The sequence below is a fragment of the Gavialis gangeticus genome, unplaced genomic scaffold (genome assembly GCF_001723915.1).
Source record: "Gavialis gangeticus isolate Ggan-Ray unplaced genomic scaffold, GavGan_comp1, whole genome shotgun sequence".
In the NCBI taxonomy this organism is placed as follows: domain Eukaryota; kingdom Metazoa; phylum Chordata; order Crocodylia; family Gavialidae; genus Gavialis; species Gavialis gangeticus.
This window is the reverse complement of record NW_017729004.1, coordinates 48307120-48330405: the sequence shown is the minus strand read 5'-3', so window position 1 is coordinate 48330405 and position 23286 is coordinate 48307120. Positions and strand designations below refer to the sequence as shown.

Below are 23286 nucleotides of genomic sequence, written 5' to 3'. Positions count from 1 at the left end.
TGAGGGACCCAACTGGTGACCACGCACCAAGATGATTGGCTTCCGTCAACTACCACCCTCTGGGTCCTACTGCAGAACCAGTTCCCCAGCCAGCAGAACATGGTGAGGTCAAGGCCACAGTTAGTCAGTTTTGCCAAGAGGTGATCATGGGATACCAGATTGAAGGCTTTTTTAAAGTCAAGATATATGGCATCAATCTCTTCCCCCTTGTCCAGGTGATAGGTCACCTGGTCGTAAAAGGAAATGAGATTGGTCAAGCAACAAACTACCCGCAACAAACCCATTCTGCGTATCTCTCAGGATATTGCTGTCAGCTAGTCTGTTAAGGATGGCCTCTTTGATAATCTTTTCCAAGACCCTGCCCAGGATAAAGGTCAGGCTGATGGGCCTGTAGTTTGCCGGATCTACTTTCCTCCCTTTCTTGAAGATTGGCATGACATTGGCCTTCTTCCAATCTTCAGGCACTTCACCAGAGCACCAGAAGTTCTCAAAGATCCGTGCCAGGAGCTGACCTATGATGCTTGCCAGCTCCTTGAGTACCCTTGGGTGTAAACAGTCAGGTCTGGCTGACTTGAAGGTATCCAACTTGTCAAGGTGTTCCTTCACAAGGTCAGCTTTGATGAAGGGTAAGGAATCTTCCTCACCCAGGCCTCCCTGACCCACAGTGGGCAGGGGCATCCCATGGGACTGATGAAAGTCTGATGCAAAGTACCCATTTAGCAAGTTTGCTTTTTCATGGGCATCAGTTGTCAGTTGTCCCATCTGGTTTAGCAGGGGTCCAATGTTGCCCTTGCTTTTCCTCTGGCTCCCCACATATCTAAAAAAGTACTTTTTATTGTCCTTGAAATTTGTAGCTAACTGGAGTTCCATTGCAGCCTTGGCTTTCCTGTTTTGCTCTCTGCAGGTCTGGACCAGAGCAGAGTATTCCTCCTTGGTGGTGGTTCCAGTCCTCCATCCTTTGTAGGTCTTCCTTTTAAGATGCAGGAGGTCCCCAGTTCCCTGGAGAGCCAAGGGGGCTGCTGTGCTCCTTCAAGATGGGATGGACTTCACCTGTGCATCCAGGATTGCTCCCTTGAGGAGCAACCACTCGTCCTGAACTCCCTTTTGGGTTGTGGCCCTTTAGGGCCTCACCGACAAGCCTCCTTAGCTTGTCAAAGTCGGCTTTCCTGAAGTCAAGGACTTCTGTATTACTAACTGACTTGCCAGCTTTACGGCAGATGGTGAAGGTGATCAGCTCATGGTCACTATCACCCAGCTTCCCTTTGATTGTTAGGTCGCTGATTAAGTCGTTCCCAGTTGCCAGTAGAAGCAGGCAGGGCGCATTCCAAGGCCTGAAGTCTGTAACAGGTATTGTTTTGCCAGCTACCTGCTTCCTGTGTGCTATGCTTGCAGTGGGAAGTGTACAGTGGGCTTGTGCACTTTCAAGAGCTGCAATAAATAACAGGGGGACACATGAGGAATTCTGACTCTAAAGGACTGCTGCAGCTACAGCCACCTCTAATTTACAGCTGCAAGCAAAAATCACAGTCCAGTCCAGTAAGAGAAGTGCATAAAGTTCACATTGCAAAATATTGCATGCTTTGAAATGAAGGGTATCAATTTAACCCTAATTTATGTGTTGGTGCCCAGCCTATGCTAAACCTACAAACATCCAAAATTAAAATAAAAGGTCCTTTTTGATTATAGGACATGCAACCTTGCCAAGTGTAAGGTAGTTCAGGCTATCCACTTCTAAGGAAATAGGAGAGAGAGAAAAAAAGTATGCATCGCTTTTAGCACACATCTAATGCCTTTTGGTCATGTGTTAGCTACAAAATGGCTTACTAAAGATACTTCAGTTGTGGTTAGTTTAAAAACATGCATTACCTGCTTCTTCACTAGAAGTATATGAAACACTGAAGCCTCTAGTTGAACTGGATGCATCAGTGACCAAAACTACTTTCATTGTATTTCCTGAGGATTTCAATTGAGTACCCAGATTTCCATCCCCACACAGTTTGGCTAGTCTGGGAGAATTTCGTCTGAGGCCATTATAAACCTGTTGATTAAAAAGGCATTTTTAGGACAGGGGAACATAACAGTTACTATGGAGTAACTTATCCAGGATTTTAGTCCTTAATACATTTATTATCTAGCTAGCTTCCTGTACTAGGTGCAAGGCCACTAGGTGGGAACGGAGCTGGCTTGCACTAGATTTCATAGATTTCATAGACATTTGGGCTGGAAGGGACCCCGGAGGATCATTGAGTCCAGCTCCCTGCCCCAGGAAGCCAGCAGGGATCATAGGATCCCAGCAAGATAAGCATCCAAATGTGTCTTGAAGGCATTCAAAGTGGGTGCTTGAACCGCCTTCGGCAGCAGTCTATTCCAAAACTTGGGGGCTCAGACAGTGAAGAAGTTCTTTCTTATGTCCAGCCTGAATCTGTCGTGGAGGAGTTTGTGACCGTTCAGTCTTGTCATCCCTTGGGGCACTCTGGTGAACAGACATTCCCCCAGATTCTGATGAGCATCCCTGATAAATTTATAGGTGGCCGCCAGATCAACCCTGAGCCTGCGCTTTTCCAGGCTGAAGAGCCCCATGGCTCTCAGCCTCTCATCACTAAGGAAAGACTATCCCAGGATGAAGCGACAAGAGGAGCAGAAATGCAGCTCACTACCTAGTGCAAGTGTAAGGCTGTGTATTATCTGTCTCTTCTACTTCTAATACAGTGTAAAGTCATTAGGAGCTGTAACGTGAATGTCATGTGCCCACATCCACCCTTAGGAACTCAAAACTTCATAGGTTAATTTTGACTGACATATTTAGCACAAAACTGAGACATTTTGCTGAAGATCCAAAATCTCAAGTATATGGAATAACTTCTGTTGACTTGAATTGGTCAAACTGTAGGTGAAAATATTAGAAGTACAGCATTTTTTCCTAAGAATTTTTTGGGATTGTTGTAAAAAAAATAACTGAAATTGTCTTTGGATGTTGTTTTTTTTCATAAGAACCCTAAAGCTTTCAAGGAAAACACATTATTTTGTGAAAAAATATGCCAGTTTTGTCAAGAAGCTGTTGAAACGTTTTTTTTTGGTGGACTATATTTTGGATCAGCTAAAACATTTAGCTTTTTGATGATACATCTGTATTTTTGTATGGCTTTCTTCAAACAGTCTGTATCTTGGCAGTTAAATACTACCACTGCAGCATTGCTTTCTTCTGCTTCTGCTTTAATTTCAGAAGTAGTGTCAGGGAAAATATTTTTTTAGCCGAGATCTGGAATGGACTGAAGAGTTGATGGCACACAGGGGTACAGGGAAGTTCTTCCTTTCAGAATTACGTAATTTGCTAGTTGACAGAAGGCCAAATTGCATGCTCTATCTAAAGCATCAGCAGGGAAATTAGTGTGTGGCAGGGAACAACACTGACATGTCTAGGGAACAGCTACTAACTCCTCTCTCACATAAGTGGGCAGGCAAGCAGAGCTTGCCTGTGCTCCCCACCCACATGCTGGACAGCACGTAATTCAGCTGCTCTAGGAAATTTTTCATGAGGGACTTGATTTGTCTATGTATAGTGTAATAATTATTCTTTGTACTATACAAATAGCTTCAGCAATATTTTAATATTATGTTCAGAATTTTTGTTGTACATATTATCATCTTCTGTTTAATCTGGTAAATAAAGCTTCAATGTTACCAAAACTTGAGCATATGAACACAATCAATGCTTCGTATGCTATGAAAATCTGAGGACCTGCAGGTGTTGGACAGACCTGGAGTGGAATATATCCCTGAGGATGAAGGCGTGGATCCCTCATCCTCTAGAAGTTCTGAAATGAGCTAGAACGCACTTGTCACCCTGCTGCCTCTCCTTGTTAATTGAAATCTTTACCTGGGCTTTTGGAACCTCTTGCCCTTTGGACTATTCCACCTTCCCTTTCTGTAGCTGTTCTAATTTAGCCATCTTACTTAAGATGCTTCAGCTCTGGCCAGTTTTCTTTTTTGGGTTAGGAAAATATTTTTCTCATTGGAACCAGTCTGGAAGACACCAATAAATGTTCTTTGCTTTCTTTGAAGCATCTAAGAGATACAATTCAGTTAAAAGGAGGAGGATTCATATCTGCCTCATTGTTCATTTTGGGGCCAGGAAGGAATGCATCTCTCTGATGTAAACTGACAGAACCTGATGGGATTTTTGTTTTGCTGGCAACATCTGGGAGGAGCAATTCGAGTAAAAGGAGTGGAAATAGTAAGTTAGTGTTAGGAATCTGTAGGAATGTTTTATTTATCACAATTTACTGCCACTATCCAGGATTTTTAAAGACTAAAAGGGCCAACTCCTTGAAGGAAAAGAAACTTGGGATTTTGCTGGTGAACTTGATGTCTGTGGAAGAATGGGAGTCCTGAAGTCTTCAGACACTGCAGTCTGCACTTTTTTACCCTCTATCCTCCATGTGGAGGGGGAGCTGGGGGAGGGGAGAGAGAAGATTCATACAGATAAGTTGAATCTACATGGAGAAGATCTACACTGAGTTACAGGTGGGGGCCTGTGAATACCACTGGTGTTAATGGAACTCTTCAGATGTTTAAAAGAATGCACTTGCTCAAGTACCTTTCTGAATGTGTACCATAGAGAGGTTAGTTTTGGTTCATTCTTTCACCACTTCAGTTCTTGTGGGGTGAGAAGAGCATCTGGGTTACAATTTGTAATAGCAATGGATGTAAAAATTGAAAGGTAACTGCAACCTTCCATATGTGTTAATTCAGTTAAGTATTTTGAAGCATGTTTCCCTACTATTTCTTCCTAACACTTACAGCCATATAATCTGATCTGCATCCCAGCTGGTCTTCAATCCTCATATCATCAATGGTGAGAGTGACCCGTCGTCTTTCCTGTACAGTGATCCTCCATTCACACACTCGGTTGTGTGGGTACGGGCTTGGATAGTTGGGAGAAGTGAATGTCCCGACAGGTGCACTGAGATCCCCTCCGCACTCTGAAACAGCACAAATATTAGCAAACCTCTTAAAGTGTGTCAGTGTTTGCAAAATGCTTTCTGCAAGATATGTATTAAATAAAAGCATGCAATTGATACAAGAAAAAGAACTGATGACTTGAAATTTTGTTTTTATATGCTATACCCTCTCATACATGTCTGTCAAAATAGAGAAGCTTAATATTTCTGGTAGATCAATTCCAATGAGTTATAAAATATCTATTACAAGAGAATATTCATTTACCATAGTAACTATTGCCAAATAACTATTGTTTACTTCTCTTGAGTCTTCAACCTAGATGACTATGTTCCTGAACAGCCTCAAGAGATATGGGTAGTTCACTGTGATAGGCTAAAGGAACAGGCTGAAAAGGGGCTGTAGGAACCTGCCTCTCATGTGGCTGGCAAGATATCTACCAAAAAAGGAAGCAGAGTCCAGAGTGGGTTACCAGGGAAGGGTGTAGTCTCTTCCCCTGGCTGGTGAGGCAGAGAAACATCTCGGGATTGCAAGCACTATGTTCTAGTTGAAATTTTATTTTGCTTTGGGTATGTCCTTTGTTATAAACAATAAATTGTGCCTTGAGGGAAGGGCCTTAAAATGACTGGGACACAGAGTTCACTTCCCTTCTCTGGCTGGGGAAAAAGCCTACCAACCTACGCTTTTTTAAAATAGGAATGTGTAGTTTAATGGAACACAAAAGGAGTGCTATTTTCACTCCTCTTCTTACTGCCATGTACTCCTATGAAAGGTGAGTTAATCTGTGTATCTATTTCCACTTAATTGTTTGATGATACAGCTGTGTTTTAGATGGCTTATGTTATGTAGATGACTTTCAAAACACAGGAGGGGAAATAATACAGCTTTGGCATTAACTTCCTTCTCCTACCTCCTTAGAGGCCTAGGTAACAGACAAAAGATGTCTTTAGTAGGCCTGTGCGAATAGGGAGGTATTCAATTCAGATTTGGATTCAGACAATTTGGAGGACAGTGATTGGATTTGGAGATTTGGAACGCTGTCCTGAATTGATTCGGCCAAATAGCTTCGGAAGATTCAGCGCTGATTTGGAGAGATTTGATGATTTGGATCAGCCAGGGAGAGGAAAGCACAGCCAGGCGGCTGCAGGGGGGAGCCACAGGAGAAGCACCCATGGCTGCCCTGCCTGGCCTCATCCCCCGCCCTGCCCCAGCCTAGTCCTGGCACGTTGAAAAAAATAAGTGCCCCGCACTCACTGGCTGCAGGAGCAGCGATTGGGGCCTCTAGGCGCTCATGGCAGAGCCCTCCCATGTGCTGCCTGGGAGCTGGGGCCACTGGGGCTGAGCAGTGCCAGGCTCCAGGTGACTCCTGGAGTTGCCCCAGCTCCCAGGCAGTGCACAGCACCCTGCCAAGCCATGCTGTACCCATGCCATGGGACAGCTGCCGCATAGGTGCTAGGCGGGGGGTGGGGGGCGATCCTTGCTGCCCCCCACTGCATGGGGGGCCTCTGCCATGAGCACCCAGAGGCCCCAATTGCCGCTCCTGCAGCCAGTGATTGCAGAGCTTCAAAAAAAGCCCTGCGCTAACCAACTACAGGAGCAGCACAGATGCAGCGCATCTCAGCAGGGTGCTGTGCACTGTCTGGGAGCTGGGGCCACTGGGGCTGAGTGCTGCCAGGCTCTGGCTGACATGTGGAGCCGCCCCAGCTCCCAGGCAACGGGCTCTGCTCTGCTGCTGCTTGCCCACCTGGGGTGGGGGATTGGGGGGGCATGATGCAGGCATGGCTCACTCTGGGTAGCAGCAGGGCATAGCCCCCACTCCCACCTACTGCCATACCCACATCAGTGCTGGGAAGCTTCGCACAGCCCTAGTATTCAGCTGAGATCTGAAATGAATCTTACATAGGGAATGGAGACTATTTCAGATGACATGCTCCAGGAAAGACTCCCATACATCTAGGGTGCATATACATGTGCTCATTTGCATTTTAGAATGTGTTGGAGCAGACTTGATTAATTAAGTCTGCTCCACGTTCTAATGAAAATGCTTTAGCGCCACCTTGTCGCATCTATTAAGCCTCCGTGCATTTTAAAATGGCCACCAGGGAACTTCAGCTAAAATTCAGCCAATAAGGTTTAGCTAAAGAATCCTGTAGCCATTTTTAAATATGCAGGGGCTTCACAGATGTGACCCTGAGGTTTTTTAATTAGAGTAGCTCTCCAGGAACTGTTTTCATTAAAATGCACCCTCCCCACCCCTGAGCACATGTATAGGCTGCCCTGGTGACCACATTTTGAGGGGACATACAGAGATCTAGTCCTAGAGAAGGTGAAGAACATGACACTGGACAGGGGAGGGTGAACAAGCTGCTGATTGTGGGGGAATGGTTTGAAGACAGAGACCAGGGGAACAGCTTTGGCAGTTCAGAAGCAGAGTAGACTGGAAAGGTAACAGCTGAGTAACTTTGGGGATTTTCACGGTTGTGCAAGCCAGCCTGGGGACAGAAGGACTGCTTAATCCTTTGAAGGGGACAGTGAACCTCTGGGTGGCTTTGCCCCAGTAAATCCTTTTGTCAAAGAGCAGCTGTCTGTTTTGCTTCTTGGATCTTTGGGGCTGCACTTGCCCTCCCCAACAAGAAAGCAGAACTGAGTGCTAACTTCTTGAGTCAGGGCCACAGAACAACCACAGAGGGTTGGGGACTGAAAGGCCAAAGCATTCAGGTGGGAAGGAGCCAAGGCTCACCCCCTGCTCCACTCTCAAAGCCAGACCTGGGCTGACTTCAGGGGCCACAGTGGTCTGAAGCAAGCCCTGCCATCTAAGCAGAATTATAGGACACTAACAGACTCCACAAATTTTTGAAAAAATCATTAAATAAAATGCTCCTTTTTGTTCTTGGGGAGATGCCCCTCTTTCAATTAAGTGTTACCAAATGTCAAAGCAGAATGCTATCAACAGATCTTATGCTAGTCATCTTCTGCAAAGTATTGCCAAATTATGAATCAGGTCCCCAAAACTCAAGGGACTGGCTTAAAATTGTTCAGATTCTTAAGAAATTAGGATTCTTTACATTTGCCTTTGGATTCTTAACCTTTGTAGTTCATGTTTTCAAGATTTTCATAGGAACCACAAAGGCTGCTTTTTAAAAAAAGTGTATCCTGTATCTGTGCAGGTATTAGGATTAGCTGATCCTTGAGGTTCTTTTCAACCCTCTGATTCCACCAAAAATAAATGAGAATGATGAATCACATAATCATAGAATAATTTCTGAATACCACCAAATATTGTGAAAGAGACAATAAAATTAAGAGAATTGGCAGCACTGCCCCACATCCCAGTGTAAAAGAAAGCAGAGTATTTGACAGGCATCCTAGGAGTGGGACATGGGCAGAAAGGAGGTGTGACAGAGTGGAACTTTGGTAAACCAGATCTCCTGTTTGGTATATGGTCCAATACAATGAATCTTCACAGTGAAGTCCATTATAAAGAAGATAACATTGGCTGCCTGCAAACTCAACCTCTGCCCAGTGGTCCAAAAATCAGACAGCTCCAGTCATACATAAATAAGATTCAAAGGGCAAAATATATACACAGTTTTGAAACATAAATTAATTGAAAGACCAATTGTACTGATAATTTTGGAACATATGTGTAGCCACACAGCACGTGTATAGAGAGCCTTTGATGCGCTCTAATTAGAACACATTGGAGCAGACGTGATAAATCGAGTCTGCTCCACGTTCTAATTAGAATACTTTAGCATCATCATAATGTCATGTGTATTAAGCTTCCCTGTGTTTTGAAAGGCTGTGGAGGTGCTTTAACTAAAGCTTCTCGAATGAGCTTTAGTTAAAGTGTCCCACAACCATTTTTAAATGTGTGGGGGCTTAATACACGTGATGCTGCAGCATTTGAATTAGAGCAGCTCTCTGGGAACTGCTCTAATTAAAGCACCCCCATCCCTGAGCTTGTCTATAGGCAGCCTTAGGCTGTTTCACTTATGATAAGTTGCAAGTTTATAAATCCAACCTTCAATGCTAGCATCAAAACGCAACCTGAATCCTGGGGCGTTGACAAATCCATCTGTGACGAATCTGATGTAAGCAAAACTGTCAGAGGTGTCCACTGCATCAGGAACAGTAGTACCACAATATCTGGCCAATAAATTCCCTAGGAATATAGAAATAATTAGCAAAGCAATCAGGATGACTTGTATTAAAAAGTCTAATAAAGTGTCACCTTTGAGCTTAAACTATTGGGCAGGAACAGAAAAAAAAAAAGAAAACGCAGTCCCTGGGAAGCCACTAGAAGGCATTTTGCTAGCCTTATTTTACTTCAGTAACTAATATAACTGTTCCAGCAATAAGGAAAGCATGTAGCAGTACAAGTGGTTCATCCAAAATATCTGTATTATACACAAAGTTCTACTCAATTTGTGATTCTGCAGATTTTTAGGAAAATGCAAAATATGGGATTGTTCATGAAATGAACTTAAAAAATAAAGACTTAATAAAAATAAAATGCTGGCTCCCCAGTGGGAACCAGTGGTCCTGCTACTGCTTTGGCCTGGCCTCACAGCCCACCTGGGTGGGGGAAGGCACTGGCTGGCAGAGTGACACAATGGGCAGCAGTTACCTTGCCAAAGGCTGCTCTGCCTGGCTGTAGCTACACATGATGGCAGCTGCCCCCTTGTCCCTCCTCCCCTCCCACCAGGACATAGGTACCTACCTTAATGGATTGTTTTTATTAAGGTAAGTATAAATTAGTATTTCTAAACTTTTTGTACAAATCTACATATAATTTACTTTGTTGTATATTGTGTATGAGCACATCCAGAAAATCCAGAAAATATCCATAGAATTTGCTATATATACCATGACCAACCCAGGAAAATAGTTTCATTTCTCGGTGATTTAAGTACACCCCTAATTACTCATAACTTCATGCAGGTTTAGCAGCTTTCTAATCTGAGGTGCCCATCTGGCATTAGGGAAACAAAGACAATCACTGACCAGAAGCATTATACTCTCGGATCTCCACAAAGTCATTTGCACACCCAGGAGAATTCTGAATGTTTAGTTCTTCTAGACTAATGGTCAGATAATGCCCTCTAGGTCCATGGAGAAACCATTCACACAACAAATTGTCTTGATAGTGAAGATCAGGGAATCCTACGGTTTCGATTACACCATTTTGTCCTGTCACTGTTCCACCACACGGAGCTGCAAAGAGAATGACTTTTTAGTCATCATTTTACCATAGAGTAACCCTTGTGGAACTAAACTCTCTCCCTCAGGTCTTGGTAGGGCAATGCTAAGTAGGTTAGGTACCTGACTGGGGATAACGTACTGGGGATTGTCTTCTAGATTCTAAATCTTCCTCTGTCTTCTAATTTTACCAATCCTGGTTTTTTTTCTTTTCCTTCCACAAATACCTGTTGGTTTTGTTTAAATTTAAATACTATGGAAGCTGTTTAAGTTTTTCACTGATCTATTCTCTAGCAAAGATAAGCTCAAGTTACACATTGGGCTTGATTCTCATTTATAGAAAGGTCCAATTCTAGTACATGGGCAATGTAAACGAGAACTGGGCCCTTTGGATCATGATTCAGATATTCCAAAATGTAGGAGTTTTTGGATCTGGAATTTTGTGTTGGACAATTACAAAGATAATTGTCAACTGGGTTGTGGTTTGGATCTGGATCCCTGATTCAAATACCTCTCTAGATTTAACTAGATGGTAATATATTTTACCTAAATAGTAATATAGCATGGGTGATTTTTTGGTTTGGTTTTAATTTTCACAGTTTAAAAGCAGAACTGTGTATTTCTTGTTCATTTCCAACTTCTCTCATTTTCATGCCTTTCTGTATGCCCCTAATAATGGAATCACTTCCCAGTTCACAAAGCTACTATACTCTTTTTACTTAGAGTGCATCTTTCCTGAAAAAGTATTTCTTTCATAAGCTCATAATATTAATGTTTTAAAAAATAAATTAGGAATATATTGGACTTCCCACTGCATTCTGTATGCCTGTTAGTTAAAGTATAAACTTCTCAAGAAAGAGGCTATATTTAATTTGTGCCCTGTACAGCTATGTAAACAGCGCTGGCTCTAAAATGATTAATAAGTTAGTCCAATTTGGTTTGTAGGCAGTTGTAACATGGAGACTTTTTCTGAATAAATATAATTTATGCCTTACTGTTAATTAGTATTTTCTTACAGTGGGAGCAGCTTCAATTGTCCAAACATATATTTGCACAACTGATGTGTTTTTATGGTTCAGATTTAAAATCTAATCAATACAATCTTGTTTAAAACAACACTGCATTAGTTTTCCACAAAAATATATAGAACAAAGAACTCAAAGTCTTTTGAATAAGAAGGAACAACATAATAAACATAGTTCTCTGAAGATTACTGATAACATTAAAATGTGAAATCCTTTTACATCTCTAGTGTACCTGACCCAAGAGTATTTCAACTCTTTGTTGGTGTTTCTAATCCCAGCCTGGCATCTTGAAAATATTATTTTAAAATTTATTATTTAATTTTCCAGCTGACAAATATTGGTTCTCCTCTTTTTGGCCTTATCCCATTCCTTTGATTTGCTGTCTCTTTGATGGTCTATGAGTACTGTTAATACAACTGATAATGACATTTGCACCAAGGCACCACTAGTTTCCCTCATAACCTCCTGTTGTTGTTGGTCTTTTCTTCATACTCCTTGTTACATAAGTTATGGTCATTTTATACACATGATACCAAATCATATTACAAGGCTTTATCTACAAAAACTGCATTTCTAGTAATGCAAACGGTGACTATACACTAGTGCTAACGCCATTCTTTGAAGCATTTGGCCCCTTTACTGTTGGCTCTCCAATTCCTGCAATTTGTATTTTATGGTTGACAAGTCTTTGTTTCCCCCTTAGTAATTCTATCAGGACTTTCATATTCTGATAAACCTACCTATCACCAGTAAATAATATATTATAATTAATTGATATGATGTTTCTGGCATCTTGAATTAAAAAGTAATGGAAAGAGACAAAACCTTCTGTCACTTCATCTTTTGGATGAAATGAAGGACTAATGCTAAATCCATTATAACTCTTCTGTCTCTTCCATAGCCTAAGATCAGTGAAAATGTAAAGTTATGAACTGCGTAGGTCATACCTCTTGAGTACTTAACATTGAATCCAATGTGTGTGGCACCATTGTCAGTTCTGAATTTCATGTACATGACACCACCTGAAGACCTTTGAATGCCTGGCAGAGAGCTTCCACACAGTTTTGCAATCATTGGTGCATTGCTGTCAGCTCCATTGCGTAGCTCAAGGTAACTAAGACTACAGCTAACACAAGAAAAAAAAAATAGTTTTTTTTTTTAAAGAATTTAAAACATTTCAGTAAACTCCTGAAACCTAGTCAGAAAACTTCAGATCAGTTTCTCTGCAATATGACCTAGGGAGAAGGCATACTGAGAGAGCAAGACAAGTTTAAAATTGGTGATAGTCCTCTAGGGTTTGAATCAATGATATGTGTTGGAAATATCTAAATAGATCACAATACCACTCCAAGCCCAACATACAGACTGACAGTTTCTGACATGAATTATTTGAAATGGCTATTAACAACAACAAAAAAATTTGAAATAATTGAATAAGCATAAAGTGCACAGCTTTAAAACAGTTAACCATTAAATTCTTATTTTAAAGTACGCTCCCTGCTAAGCTTCATCTGTCACTGTCAGAATAGCAACAGAACCTATTAGAGGGATCCAGAAATGTTCAGAACTAGAAATAACGGTGGACCTGAGTATGCCTGTGTGTAAGGACCATAAACAATTTCTAAATACAAGATAACATTATCTGTGAAGTGTAAGCAGCTCTTCTGTATAGGCATGTATATACAGGGCAAGAGTAGCATGTAATGGCACAGACAGAAGTCCACCTCCCTGGTCTAACTCATGGCACTCCACAGAAAGTGTTGAGTTAGACTGGTCCTCCTGACCCAACAGACATTAGACAGGAGGCATGACTGTGGAACTGCAAATCATATCCCATCACACCTTATTGCTGGTACAGGTGGAGCCTAATCCCAGGTTCCCCCTGCACCAGCAAGAAGTAAACTCCCACAGCTGGGAGCTTCATCAGCTGACAGGTTTCCCAGCCAAGGGAACATCCCATGTACCCTAAGGCTGGAAGACCATAGCTGCTGCAGTCTTCTAGCTAGAGGGGCACAGGCTACACGTGCAAATTAAAGCTGGATAGAAAACAACTATAAAAGTTATTACACATTTTTCAGCAATAACTTTTTAGCTGGTTGGACCTTTTAAATTTGCATGTGTAACCAGTCTAAATTGAGCACTTAACCAAGTAATTGTGTGATAGATGTAAGATGTAGAGGGGACCTTATATTTAATCGCTGTCAGGTGTTATGGAACATATACAAAAACTTGGGAAGTCCAATCACTTCTCTCAAGAATTTCCTAGGTATCTTACCTCTAAATGTGGAAGTGTATTCTACTGAGGAATTATGGAGCATAATGCTTTTATAATTGGAAAAGAAAAATCAAAATAGAGTGCTTTAGGGACCACAAGAAAAAAACAAATGTAGATATATACTTTGGTGAAGGTTCAATGTAAAACTGATCTTCAAACCGGAGCTCCACTGCCTGTCCATTAGGAGTCGTTATAGTCCAGATGCAGTCAGCATGCTGTGGATAGTTGTTAGGATAACTGGGGGAAGATACATATCCAGTGGGGTTGGAGTCACTGATATAGATATTCCCTCCACATGCTGAGAAAGAAAAAGTTAACAATATGTTAAGGAAATGGGTAAGATTTTAAAAACAAATGAATCATATATATATACTCAATCACAGTTTTCTTTCAGTGAATTGTGTTCACCTCATGAACAAATGCATTTTCATTTTTGCTATTGAACCATATTCAAGCACAGTTTAACCCTTATTTTGTATACAGGCAGACCTCGACTTACAAAATTTATAAATTGACACCCTGTTCCAACTTTCTGACATCAGTTTCTACTTTACAATGCTTGATCAGATATGATGCCACACCAGTGAACAAGTCGCTGTGTCACCCATCTTCCTGGAGAACATCTCTCCAAACTTCCTTGGACACTTTCTTTAAGAAAGCAGACAAGACTCCAGAAAAACCTTCAGCCAAGACTCCTGAGAAGAATCCAGCCAAGAAGCCTTCAAAAAGTCCAACCAAAAGCCCTTCAAAAAGTCCAGCAAAGTCACTCAAAGAAGTCCTTCCAAATCAATATGATTGCTATTTACAGTATAAATACATTAATGTAGCTATATTACGCCTCTATAATTGATTGAGTACAAAATTTTGGGCTATTTTTGGTGAAAATAGGGTATTGGGCCTTGGTTCAGGAACCAATCCCCCATTTATAACATTGTTTCCTATGGGAAAATTGGTTCCGAGTTACAACGCTTCGACTTAAGACGCCATTTTCAGGAACCAATGATGTCGTAAGTCCGAGGACTGCCTGCATTGCCAAAGGTTAAGCAAAGGTCTCCACAATTGTCTGATGGAAGCTGTAGTTCTCTTAAGCTCTGTAGAAGAGAAGTCTCATGTTTGTTCTTGCCAACATTGTAAGATGGAAAGCTGAAGTTAAGGATCAGTTGTTTTAATGCTTGTGGGAAACACTCTTAATTCTGTGACCATAAAATTGAGATGTAAAATCAAGGTAATATTAAGTGAGATATGGCATTCTGAGGAAGCTCAAGAATTTGCTCAGAATCTTTACCATATCACAATATCTTTATTTAGGAGGTTTTTGATTAAAATGAGTTTTCACAATGCTAATCAGCACAGAAATTCAGTCAGGCTCTGTAAAGTAAAATACTAGCAATAATACTACATCACTTCATCAATTTAAAATAAAACCTAAAGTAATATTAATTATTATTGATGGCATTTCAAATTGAAAGAGTAGGAAGAAAAAGAGCTGTACAGACATGAGAAAATTGATAGGTTGTCCTAACTGTATTTAATCAGCACCAATTGAATGAGGATTCAAAATGCCCTAAGGGATGTGGGTTTGTCGTGAATACACTGAAATAGCTGCAGATGCCAAGTCCATGGTTTACACCAAGATCTGGCCTTCTACCTTTTTGTTCTTTTAAAAATGTAATTTTCTGTAGAGGATATCTTCTTGGCAAAGGAAGCAACTTTGTGGACTGTTATAATTCTTTTAAATATACTGGGCCAAATTTGTTCTTTCTGTAATTCAGCATTTTCACCATGTGGAAATCAAACCAGGTTTTCATTTCCAATTTGCTTTCTTTCACTCTATTAACTGTTGAAGCCTACACCTAACAGATTTATCCAACTTCTCTTGTTTCCTCATATGCAGGAATTAGATACTCTAGTTAAGGGATACTAGAGCTATTCCAAGGGGGGAAAGTGCCTTATTAGCATATAGAGAACTCACAGGCAGTGGGTATGTACAAATCATCCACAGAAAGGATCATCCACAGAAAAGTGGCATTTTTGCAGGTGTCACTTTTAAGAACTATGCTTCTGAAAGAGCAATTTCTAAGTCAATTCATTAATTTATACAACTTCTATTTGATTCTGACACTCACCCATATTCTTAGCCTCATACTTCAGTTTGAACCCTTGGCCCTCATTGTTGCCGTCAGAAATGAAGCGGACAAACAGCTGATTTTCTGTGGTGTACATAGTAGAAAAGGGACTGCTACCACAGATCTGTCCATTCCCTCCTGTGGTCCCCAGTGGTGGGGCAGAGTCATCCATTCCATTTTTAAGCTAGAAAAAGGAAATAGTTTAGGTTATTCAAGCATAAAGCTCTACAGTATAATCCTTGAAGAAAGATCAAATAAAAATGAAAATAATTCCAGTGTTTCAACCCTTAGAAAGGAATTTCCTTTTAATACACAGTATCACTAAATAATGTTTCACACACATACACACACACACACACACAAGAGGAGGACAATTCTAAACACATTTTCTCTCTTGCCTTGGCATATCCTTTCTTAGAGACCAAGATAAAACATACAGATTGTCTCACCTCAACATAGTCCCCATGGCTGCAAGAAGCATCCTCACCCTGAACCTGGAATGGCTGTTCAAAATTCACAGCAATGATGAATCCGGTGGTTACCAAGACATGCCAGGAACAATTGAGGTTAGGCACATAGGTTTGGGGATAGTTGGGGGATGTGATCACACCCCTGTCTGCATGCAAATAGCCACCACAACCTGAATAAAAGGAAGGGATATAAATAAGAAAAAACATTTAAAGCAGTTAAAATAATAATTCACGTTTTTATAAAAAAACAACCCTTCCCTCTTAAAATATTATGTGACTGATAAAACAAATGCTGAGGCAAGAAGAGCTGTGTGGAATGTGCACAGCCCAATTACAGGCCACACATACATGCATGTTATCGAGTGTTCAAGTTGCATGCTGACACAGAAAACAATCTGATGTGAAAACTGGCTCCTTGCCATGATAAATAAAGGAGGAATATAACATGTGTGGTGAATATAGGGAGGTGGTATGGCTGGCCTTATGGTACTTTTCTTCATGCCAGCACCAGTCTTTGGAGCCACTGAAAGCCAAACCAGCCCGATCCAAGGTGCAAAATGGATCTATCTTGTGGCTGCCTTCCTATGACCCTTGTGCGTTGCCTGCCTTGCAAATGCAATTTACATTAGTCTGTATACGTTGTGGGATAACTCTTTGCAAACAGGTAGCAGTAGAAGAGGATTTTCAGAGTAAAGGAGAATCCCACGTATAGTGCTCTTTAAGTCTCTATGGAAAATTAAAATGGTCCAAGGTTCTCATGTGTTATCTATCATGTGTGTGCCCTTTGATTAATTTAATTTAGCCTCCAAGCTGGAGCTTCCGTCTCTTTCATCATCCATCTTTCATCAACTGAGTTTTATTTTCTAGCTATAACCATCTTCGCATTTTTAATATATTATGAAATTCTTAACCACATGGGAACTGTTGTAATGTTTCTTCCTCTACTGAGCATTTTCCATGTCACCTTATTTATATATCAGGACAGTGATACTGCCTGCTTGATTAGTACTTTGTTGTAGCTGATCTCTGAATGAGTGACAAAGTTTAACTAATTGGTGTGAAGAATTTAAGTTACCTATTTTTGAAACACATTATAGGATGCCTAATGCAATGAGATAGGTTTTAGATAGTTATATGAAGCAGTTGTGCTAAAAATATCACCTATAACCACTTCCTTCCTCATCCAATTTGTAGCAGCAAAAGTAGAGTAAAAATGCATTAGTAAAAAATAGAAACCGCTTACTTTTGTGATAAGAAGCATTAAATCCAAATCCAGTGATACTTGCATCAGCAGTAAAATGAATGAACATTGCGTCTCCTGAAGATCTTATTGGCCCAGGAACTTCACGACCACATACCGTGGCCAGTACTGGAGAAAGGCTAGTGTCCCCTAAGGGTGAAAGTAGTATTATCAGCATCAAAAAAATACTCAAATTTGAGATTTTGAAACAGTAATTAATTCCAAATTGTTGGCAGATTCTTATAAAACTTGAGGTCGGCAACCTACGGCCCTTGGGCCAGGTATGACCTGCAAAGGTGTTGGATTAGGTCCACAAAAGTCCAGCTTAGCCAATGGCAGCATGGGGGATTGGGCAGCATGCAGCAATATTAAGCTGCCATTTCCTCTGCAGTCGTCTCTGCTGTTCTCTTGTGGTGCTTTATCCTCACTGGACAGGGCATTAAAGGGCAAGTGCAGGAAGTCTTGAGGGATGGGAGGGGGAAGAGCAGAGAATTGTAGCTTGAGGCAGGGGTTGGGTCAGAAGTTCCAGCCCATGGCAGCAAAAGGTGGTCAACCCCTGTTCTAGACCCTCAACCCTGTGTTGTTGCTCTTCATAGTAACCAGAACACAGTTTCAGCATAAAAGAAGAATATAGTTTTGGAATAGGTTCTTGTGACTGGTGAACTCTCTGTGGATTTCCAGCTGTCCTATGACTGGGTTTCATGCTGTTGGCTAGTACCAACACTAGTTTCTCACCATCTCTGATAACAAGCTTGTCATAGTTGCATGAACTGTGAGATTCTATGTCTAGGGACAGGATGTTGAACTCCACAGTGGACTCTGGAGCTCTGATAAGCCAGACACAGTCAGCAAAATTTCTGTACTTCCTAGGCCAGCCTGGGGAGAAGAGGAACAAAGGGGTTTCTCCTGTTGTTACAATACCACCGCATGCACCTGCAATAAACAAAGGAACACACATTACCAATCCTCATTTTTTTTAAGATTTAAAGGTACTACATTACCATAATTTCCCAAAGACCTACTCAGAAGTAGATGGGGAAGCATGAAGCCACTGATTTCACTCCATGCCTAGAACTATGAAGGCTGACTTTTCTTTATGAGGCAGTGATCTGGGCCTAATTTTCTAATAGAAAAATCTATAGCAGGGTGCACGTGCAGATGATTTGCCCAGGTGGAGCTGACTGAGGCATGAGCTGCACTGGAGTTTATTACAGCACTTTAATGGCACATGTAGACACGCTCTCTGATTCGAAAGCATGTGTATATAAATATTAATAGTCTTGCTAGAGAAGTGCTAGTCATTTAAATAGTGAAGTTAAATAGAAATAAAGCTAAATAAGATTATCTTCCCTCCCCATTCCAGAACTTTCAAGTGTGGATTTAGAAGTGTATTAGGAGTAAGTTAATCTGAACTGTCCTCTTTAACTTGCCAAAACAAACAAACAAGCAAACAAAAACATTTTCTTTTCCCTTGCAACATAAATAAATATTTATAGTGAAACTTTTCCCCTTTATTTCTGGGATACTTTGCATTAAATCTTCATCTAAGAGTTTCTACACTGTGGGTGCATCTACATGGCACCTGATAGCAACATAGCAACACACTACGTTGCCGTCATGGCACACTACAGCGACATAGCTATCCTGTGGGTCTACATGTGATTGCCAACTATGTTGCCATAGCAGCACACTCCCTGGTTAGAGTACACTGCTATGGTGACGTAATGGTGAAATCAGCGCAGTAGCCCCCATACTGCACTGTGCCTTAGTACTTCCACAAGGCATGGTGCCTCCTTACTCCAAAAGGAAGTACTAAGCCTGGTGCCATAGCAACATTGCTGTGCGGTGATGTGCAGACGCACCCTGTATGATACAGCTTTTTAGTCATCTTTGTGGAAGTGACAAGTCCTTCAAGAATGCTATTTTAAAGGGTAGGCATGCAAAATATTTGGCTCTCATGAAATGCCAAAATGAGGAAAGATTTTTTACTTCGTCTCCCATCAAAGCTGAAGCTTCAATTTCATATATATGAAAGGGACACCAATATGAATCAACAAAAACGATGATGATTATTAATACTGTTTGTCCTTCACACCACACACTTTAAAAGAAAGAGATTTTAAATGCATTCACTTTAACAAACTAATCAATGATGCCATTTTCAGAGACAAACCTCTAACAACATGGTGTGGAGTTGCTGTAGAAGCTTCCATGGCATGCCACTCCAAAAGGAAGCCCTTTCCATTCACGGAGTAGTCTGACTGGAACTGGAGTGTGATAGAACTGCCAGAGGAAGTGAAAGACGAAGGGACTACCCCACAGTATGTTGAAAGAGGTCGTGAGTGGATGCTGGGCCCATCATAGACCTATAAGGTGAAAAAGAATTGTTACTCTTATTCAGGGTTTAAATTTGAGCCTTTGGTGTCATTTAATGCCAGTAATAATAAAAATCAAATCACCACAAACTATGCAATCTGACTACAAAGCTCTTAAGGCTGCAGCATTATGGCCAGAACTCCTGAGGAGAAAATTCCTATATCCAGTGAATCAGAAAGAACGGGAACTTCAGCCCAATTCCAGTTAAGGATAATACTGGTGACAATTAAAATTAAAACCTCTTTTCTGATTCACCCTGTTCATGCTTTCCCACCAGAATAATCTGAACTAAAGCCATCAAACTAATTTTCAGTCAGAGACTGTTCTTCAAGGACATTAACTGGGTTTTCATTTAACAAGAGCCATTAGCATAATTCTTTTCTTTTCTGAGGGAAAGAAACAATAAATAACAGTGAAAAATTGTTCCTGAGGCTTTCTCTGTAGATCAACATAATTATTTTAATTAGCATTTTGCAAGCCAAAAACCTCTGAATGTTACAGACACTTTTGTTCTGCTAGCATTCAAAACCAATTATGTGACCCCCAAAATAAACAGGAAAACATAAAAACAGAGAAAGATTATGAACATTTCTAAATTGGACATTACATGATCACATGGTATCAATGAGCAGAGCTTTTAGTTAGTAGCCAAGGCGACAGATGTTTGCTGAAGACCTATGCCAATGATTTAAATGAGACACATGTTAGCTTTTAAGACAGAGGGAATTTGAGAGGAAAGTAACGTGTCCATGTTACAATCAAAGGTCTGTCCTGCTCAGGTGATTAAGGCACACCATTTTATGTAGTCAGAGCCATACCACAGAGTAATGTGGCTAGCCTCATGTCCAACCCCCTCTGACTCCTTAGCCTGAATGACTAAATAACTATTTACAACCAGGTTAATTGTGGGGAGCCTTCAACTTGAGCTCACAGTAAGTCTTAAACTCATAGGGTGCCTGTAAACATGCGGGATGTCTGCTCTGATGCACTGTAATTAGCTGGAGCATGCTAATTAGCATGCTCCAGCCAGCCTCTGCATCTCATGTACCAGTGTCCCATGCTTCAAAATGGTGGCGGGGCACTTTAAGCGCGTTTGACGAATTTTAGTTAAAGCACCCCCACAGCCATTTAAGTGTGGGAACACTGATACACAATATGCTGTGGGCATTTTAATGAGAGTGGCTCTCAGAGCCAGCCTAACTAAAGCACCCCCTCCCACTCCCAGAGCATATGTAAAAATATATATAAAGAGAGAGAGGGAGAGAGCGAGCTGTAGCAGAATACTTTAGCCATGCTACCAACACAATCCTCTGTGTAACTGTACTTTTTGTAAAGGGGTTTACATGAAAGGCCAGTTCCTAGGTTAACTGGTAGAAAAATAAATTCTGAAAAAAGGAATTATACTTATCTTGGTTTAGAGAAAGAATCAAAGCAAAGAAATGGGATGCCTGTTTATGTTCTTGTTATCACTTAGTCTTCTTTGTACTTTTGTTTTGCCCTATTTTTATTTAGGAAAACTAAATTCAAACCATTCCTACCTCACTGGTTTTATCTATAGTTTGACCCTCCCTTTAACCTGCGGCATCTTCCAGAGTCTGTAGCTCTATGATTGGCCTTCTTAACCATCAACACACTCATATACAATCTTTTACTTGACCCATGGTGGTGATCATCCCCGACCATGAGGGATCTTTGATGACCTCACTAGACTTATATCAAGGAGGCATTTGGCCTCAACAGCTTGAAAAACAGCTAAAGGCTAGACTGTGTTGTATAGCCATGCAGAGGAGTAATGGGGCCAGCACAGTTATCTCTTTAGAGCACCGACATTTTTTTTCTAAAGACTACACTTGAACCAAGGTCTCAAACCTGTAGTATATTCAGGTTTGAGGCCTTACATGCCTAAAAGGCAGGCATTTAAATCTACATTAGGCACCTAAATAAAGACAGCTTTATTTCACCACTACACTTTAGCACTGGAACTTTGAGAACTCAGAATGTCTGAAAAAGAAGCTATACCTTACTATAAATTGTCTTTACAATTCTCTGTCATCCTATAAAATGCTTCAGAGTCCCAGTTGGGCCACACTAGCATTAGTGAGTAAAAATGCATTTCACATTTCTTACAGGAGTGGGGCAGGGCATAACCTTTTTAGCACATGGGCCACAAATTAGTCCCGCACCCTCCCCGAGTGCCAGTCTGATCCCCTTCTGCTCCATCTGCTGCTCCACTTTATGCTCCCTCCTCTGTGCTCCTTGCCCAATCTCTGCTTTCTGTTTCGTTGCCTGCATCCCCTGCCTAGTTTCCTGCTCTGCTTTCTGTTTCTTGCCCTATCTGCTGTTGTGCTGCCAGTCCTCTGCCTGTTCTACAGCATGCCACACACAGAGGCTACCCATGTCACTTGTGGCACTCATCCTGCAGGTTGGCTGCACTTGTCCTAGAGCAGGGATGGCCATCCTGCGGCTCCAGAGCCACATGTGGCTCTTCAGAAGTTAATATCTCCTTGAATCTTTGCACAAGTGCACAGTGACCAGCTTCCAAATGGATAAGTAAATGGAAGCTAGTCACCGTGTGTTTGTGCAAAGATTAGAGGAGATGTATATTAACTTCTGAAGAGCTGCATGTGGCTCCGGAGCAGCAGGTCCTAGAGCAATTGATTGTTGAAAAGTACCGTGAAAAACGAATGGTCTAAACTGGACCACCAGAAAGACTCCCTGCTTTTCAGTTCACATACTTTGTTCACTATTTTGATGACAATTTATGAAAATGATCATAGGAATCTACCAAAGTAAACTCACCTTTAATTTATCGTAATTGCAGTTATGATGATCTTCAATGTCCATCTCTACAACCTGACCTCGGATTACTTGAGAAGCATTCACCATTATCTTCCACTCATAATTGGCATTGTGTGGATAATTTCTGGGCCACAGTGGAGAAGCAATTTGCCCACTATTTCCTACAATATCATTTCCATATACTGCAAAACAGAAGAGATATTACTCACAGCAACACTTTTCATATCATTGGCTGGCTGCTTGTAAAGAGCAAACTAGGCAAACAAGGTTGAGGTTTCACTATGACCATCAAGCTATAACTAAGGACCTACTTAAATCACAGTTCTGCAATTTTCACAGAAACTGCAAAAATGACAATTTCCATGATCACTGTGAAAAATGATGTTTCCTGTGATTTTGCACAGACTCACCCCAAAATAATAAAATCTTACCAAAATACAAGGAAAGCATGGCAATTTCTGCAGTCATAGAGCCATGGTTCGAAAGAGTGAGAGAGCTACTGGGTGGCTGAGTGTCACAGGGTCACTCAGGTGCCCTGTGCCTGAGAAGGAATAAGGGAAGCTGAGGTGCCGGTTGCTGGGGCAACCGCATGGGTCAGGTGACCAAAAAGGGGGCAGGGCCTGCCCTTTATAAGCAGGCCAGGCCGCAGCCTAGCTGGCAGTTCCCTTCTGGCAGCCTGAGGAGCAGGAACCCTGCAACAGTGCCGAGCAGAGCGGCCTGTTCACCTGAGCGGTTACAACATGGTACAGGGTGAAGGAAACCTTGACCGGGAGGCTTTGCAAGAGAGCCAGGTGGGCCTAGATCATACGTTATA

At 41.4% G+C, this 23286-nt stretch overlaps 1 protein-coding gene across 1 annotated transcript in view; it reads right to left on the bottom strand.

Annotated features, from left to right (window-relative positions):
- Positions 1-23286, bottom strand: part of CUBN (cubilin) — a 321538-nt gene that overhangs the window by 95401 nt on the left and 202851 nt on the right. Inside the window, exons 38-49 of the mRNA XM_019508344.1 lie at positions 22473-22654; positions 19471-19663; positions 18033-18230; positions 17301-17447; positions 16037-16227; positions 15588-15771; positions 13585-13759; positions 12134-12312; positions 9967-10176; positions 8984-9124; positions 4801-4982; positions 1867-2038 (exon numbers count right to left, since the gene is read on the bottom strand). Coding sequence (XP_019363889.1) covers positions 1867-2038; positions 4801-4982; positions 8984-9124; positions 9967-10176; positions 12134-12312; positions 13585-13759; positions 15588-15771; positions 16037-16227; positions 17301-17447; positions 18033-18230; positions 19471-19663; positions 22473-22654 — 2154 coding nt within the window. The remainder of the gene's footprint in view (positions 1-1866; positions 2039-4800; positions 4983-8983; positions 9125-9966; positions 10177-12133; positions 12313-13584; positions 13760-15587; positions 15772-16036; positions 16228-17300; positions 17448-18032; positions 18231-19470; positions 19664-22472; positions 22655-23286) is intronic.